Source organism: Cajanus cajan, chromosome 1 (assembly GCF_000230855.2).
Source record: "Cajanus cajan strain Asha chromosome 1, NIPB_CcT2T_4, whole genome shotgun sequence".
Classification (NCBI taxonomy): domain Eukaryota; kingdom Viridiplantae; phylum Streptophyta; class Magnoliopsida; order Fabales; family Fabaceae; genus Cajanus; species Cajanus cajan.
In genome coordinates, this window is record NC_138517.1 from 82,468,157 (window position 1) to 82,472,309 (window position 4,153).

General features: G+C 26.1%; 1 protein-coding gene across 1 annotated transcript; it reads right to left on the reverse strand.

Annotated features, from left to right (window-relative positions):
• On the reverse strand, nt 1-2,026 carry LOC109803602 (autophagy-related protein 8C). Its single transcript, XM_020365243.3, has 6 exons — nt 1,863-2,026; nt 1,698-1,760; nt 1,373-1,428; nt 1,223-1,275; nt 316-434; nt 1-239 (listed from the first exon to the last, which is right to left on the reverse strand). The coding sequence occupies exons 2-6, from the start codon at nt 1,732-1,734 to the stop codon at nt 145-147; spliced, it is 360 nt and encodes a 119-aa protein (XP_020220832.1). The 5' UTR covers nt 1,735-1,760; nt 1,863-2,026; the 3' UTR covers nt 1-144.
• Between the last annotated feature and the right edge of the window lie 2,127 nt (nt 2,027-4,153).

A 4,153-nucleotide genomic window follows, 5' to 3' on the forward strand; every position in this document is an offset into this window, starting at 1 on the left:
TGCGGGGTAACCAAATAATTATTTAAATATAAGAAACATATTCAAATGTAGCATAACAATACTCAATAAGCCATGCATTGACAATTGGGTGCAGGAAAATAATAATTTGCAGGAGCTATTTACAGAAGTTAAGATGCATTATGACTAGTGGGATCCGAAGGTGTTCTCTCCGCTATAAGTCATGTAAAGAAAACCATCTCGATCCTTATTTTCCTCATAAATAGCAGACATCAATGCGGCTGCAAGAACAAGAGATTTAGTACATAACCATTACCAAAGAGGTAAAAACAACATTTGGTATGACTATATACTTACCAGTTGGAGGTAGAGTGTTATTGATGAAAACAAATATAGCCTTCTCTGCACTGAGCTTGATTCTTTTGCGGACAACATAAACAAACTGGCCAACAGTTAAATCAGCAGGGACGAGGTATCTACATCATCACAAGAAGAGAACCAATTGAGAATCTACCAATGCAAAGAATCAGATCAACCATATACATAGATCAAGATCAATATATTTAGTCCCTCATTCTGTAATATGGAGAGAACAAGTCATGTCCTCCAAATTTTACTCTTATCTACCTTATATGCTTCAATGTTTAAAACAAACCGAAAATATCAACTTGGAGGCAACTTCACATGCATATGCACTTATGCAGCATGCCCTATTCATAAATCAAATTACCATACATCCCAAAGCAGAGACTTGGTTTTATATTACTAAACAACCACATTTTTTAGTGTATTAATTGTTCTTCAAAGTACCATTATATGAACAATTAAAGATTTGGCCAAATACACTCACTTTGGTAAATAGATTTCCCAAAAAGAATACCATTTGTACATTTTGGCCTCACTAGTTAATCTTTCAAAAATACCATTTGATTATGAAGTGGCGTACAAAAATTTATAGCAAACGGGCTTCATAGTTTTAGCAACAGTACAAAATCATTAAATTATCAAAGTTGCAGCATATTATAAGCACATCAAAGTGTCAACTCGACATAGATGCTTCATTTCACACTTTACTACCTTCACCACCAGAAACTTTTATCATGTCACTTGCAGGACAAATTACAAACCCTCCTAAATATTCAGAAAAAGCATTAAAACCCCCAGTCCCACCCACCCCAAGATAAAAACCTTCAGGCAGCAAAACAATATAAACAAGCCTGGAAACTAATCAAAAGGGATAGAATAGCATAAGAAAATCACTTACTTTTTCTTATCAATGTCAGGAATGTCACTTCTTTCCGCTTTCTCCACAATCACCTGCACACAATTATCACATTTAAACAAAAGTGCTAAAAAAAATATAAAAAAAATAAAATAAACAGGGTATATATATCTATACTGAGTGCAATCTTACAGGTATTCTATCAGGATATTTTTCTTTAATGCGACCAGCTTCAGCCTGCCTTCTTTCTGACATGTAAAAAACAGCACGTTGTTAGCTATTTGAATAAACAAAGGGTTTTAGAATCTCAAAAGAAAACACTCATGCAAACATAGTAAACAAGTTCATCCTTCCATCCGTATACAATAAAAAGGCTAAGGATCCTCTCCATTCCCCTACAATTTCAATTTTTATTTTGTACATCACCAAAGGCATGGCCAAAAAATAATTATTTGATTCCCAACAGATTATATAAGAAATTGGTGAAATGAAAAATTAAGAAAAAATAAAAAAGTACCCAAAGGATGTTGAAGCTTGAAGGAGGATTTGGCCATGACGAAATTAGAAGAGTGATTGATATCTGCAAATTTGAAACAACGAAACATTAAAACTTGCGGGCACCTCGGAAATCGAAAAAGGGAAGTGCAAAGTTGAATGAAGAAAAAAAATAAAATTGAGAAACCTATGAATGATTGAAGTGGCTGGGCAAACGAAAGAGGGTATGTCTCTGTCTGGTTGTGGATGGAATTGAAATTAGGGTTTGGTTTTGTTTTGTTCTGTTTGAGTCCAACACGGAACGTCTACTTATACTTTCTGTATACGCCTCGGATCGTTTCTTTCGCAAGTAAACTTCGCTGTGCGCAACCATCTTTCAAACAATCACACGTTAGTTAAACCTTTGCTCCAATATTTTTATTTATTTATTTTTCTTTTTTTAATCTTTTTTTTCTTTTTCTTTTTTTGTGTATTTTAGGATAAGGATAAAGTACTAGCAATCTAGCATGGGTGGGACCCATCATATGAACCCACGGAAGTCTATTTCACGGCTTATATTCTTTAATAATGTTGATGGATTAGAAGTTAAAGGGAAAAAATAATATAAAAAAATGTTAATAGAATATAAAAAGAGATGAAGATATTTTTCTAATGATTTTCACTTTTTTTTACATAAATGATTTTCACTTATTTGAATAAAAAAATGGAACTATACATTATTACTCGGTACAAAATTTAATTTTTCTTTAATTCTTTTCCCTACGGATAAAAAAACCTATTAAAGAAAATAGAGAAGCTGAATATAAAAATAGAAAAGTAGGGAATAAAATTAACTTATCCCAATAATAACAAATATATGGCAAGATTCTAGCATTCTAATTGAAAATTTTAATTCCGTCATTTATTTCCCCACAAGTTAGGGAGAGAAGATTGTGATATCCTAACTTATTAAGCATATCATTAAAATTCTAACTTCATATTTTATATTTTATTGATCTTTTGTTATGTTGGGATTAATTTGAATTTATATATATTTTTATTTAGTTTTTAAATTATGAATTTTTTGGGGTCATTTTTGAGATGTTTCTAAAATCGTTTTCAATTTCTAAAATATTTGGTTTTTTTTAATATTTGAATGGAACATTATGTAAAAGATAAATAAAAAATATCTTTTTCTTATTGAAATTTTGAATTTTTTGAATTTTTTTAATATTTAGACTTAAATTTTTTAAAGTATAACAGTAAGTGGTTACTGATATGTACACTAATGTTTATTTAATTTTTGAAATCCAGAAATCTGTTTTCTCTTTCATCTTTAATGTTATGTGAATCTTATAGATAATTTCAAACATATAAATTATACCATTATTTTAATATGTGTAATGTATAGATATATTTATATTTATTATATGTAATTAAAATTTATAATAAACTATTTAAGTAAAATATTATATTTAAATATATAATTATATTTAAAGTTAATATATATATATATATAAATACTTTATAAACATATACATAATATTTTATATTTTAAATTTATGGTAAATAATTTATATTATAATAAAAAAATTTATTTATTAATAATTTACTTTAAAATATTAATAATTAATTAATAAATAATTATAATAAATAAAAATTAAATTAGATGAGAAGTTAATTTTTTTTAAGAAATTTTCTTGTTGAATAAAAACTTTTAAAAATATTTTTGTATGAGATAGAAATTTGTGTTAAATATATAGTAGTTGATTTTAAGTTCATTTATATTGTAACATAAAATTATTTTAATTATTAATATTTTATTTTAAAAATATTTTAATTTAATTCTAAAATAAATATGATAGATATAAATTAAAATAGATAAAAAATTAAAAACTCTCTAATCAAATAAAGACATAAAAATATTTTTATTAAAAAAAATTAATAAAATCATTCTGGTGCAATATAATTATTTTTATTTATATATATACTATAGTCTTTTAATAACTTCATGTTGTGTCTATTTTTGGATTTGTATATAGATATTTATAATCTTAGTTATATTTTCTAATTTTTTAAATTTAAATATGTTTTAATTTTTGTAAAATAAATAAATTTTTATTTTTATTTTTATTTTTCTTTATTTTTAACTAGTATTTTAATTTAAAAATTATATAAGTAAAATATTTATTATATATAGCTAAAATTTATAATAAAAATATTAAAATATATATAATGTTTCAATTTATAAATTATATTTAAAAATCGTATAAAAAAATGTTTTTAAATATATAAATTATATATATTTTTAACAACAACATATAAATTAGATTTTAAATTTATGATAAAATATGGTAGAGTTCATCATCCAAAGTTGGGTTGCTCATAGATAGAGCTGTCAAAACGGGTTACTTGGCCCACCACAGGTTGGTCATTTGGTGGGCCAATCCAACCCGGCTCATTTATCAGTGAGCTCAAAAAAATCGAACCTAGCCCGGC

Excerpts from the sequence above, each read along its gene's own strand:
- LOC109803602 (XM_020365243.3), bottom strand. The coding sequence starts at position 1,734 with ATGGCCAAATCCTCCTTCAAGCTTCAACATCCTTTGG. Across the intron at positions 1,429-1,697 it reads CAAGCTTCAACATCCTTTGG|AAAGAAGGCAGGCTGAAGCT; the intron begins GTACTTTTTTAT and ends TTTACATGTCAG. Across the intron at positions 240-315 it reads TAACACTCTACCTCCAACTG|CCGCATTGATGTCTGCTATT; the intron begins GTAAGTATATAG and ends TTGTTCTTGCAG.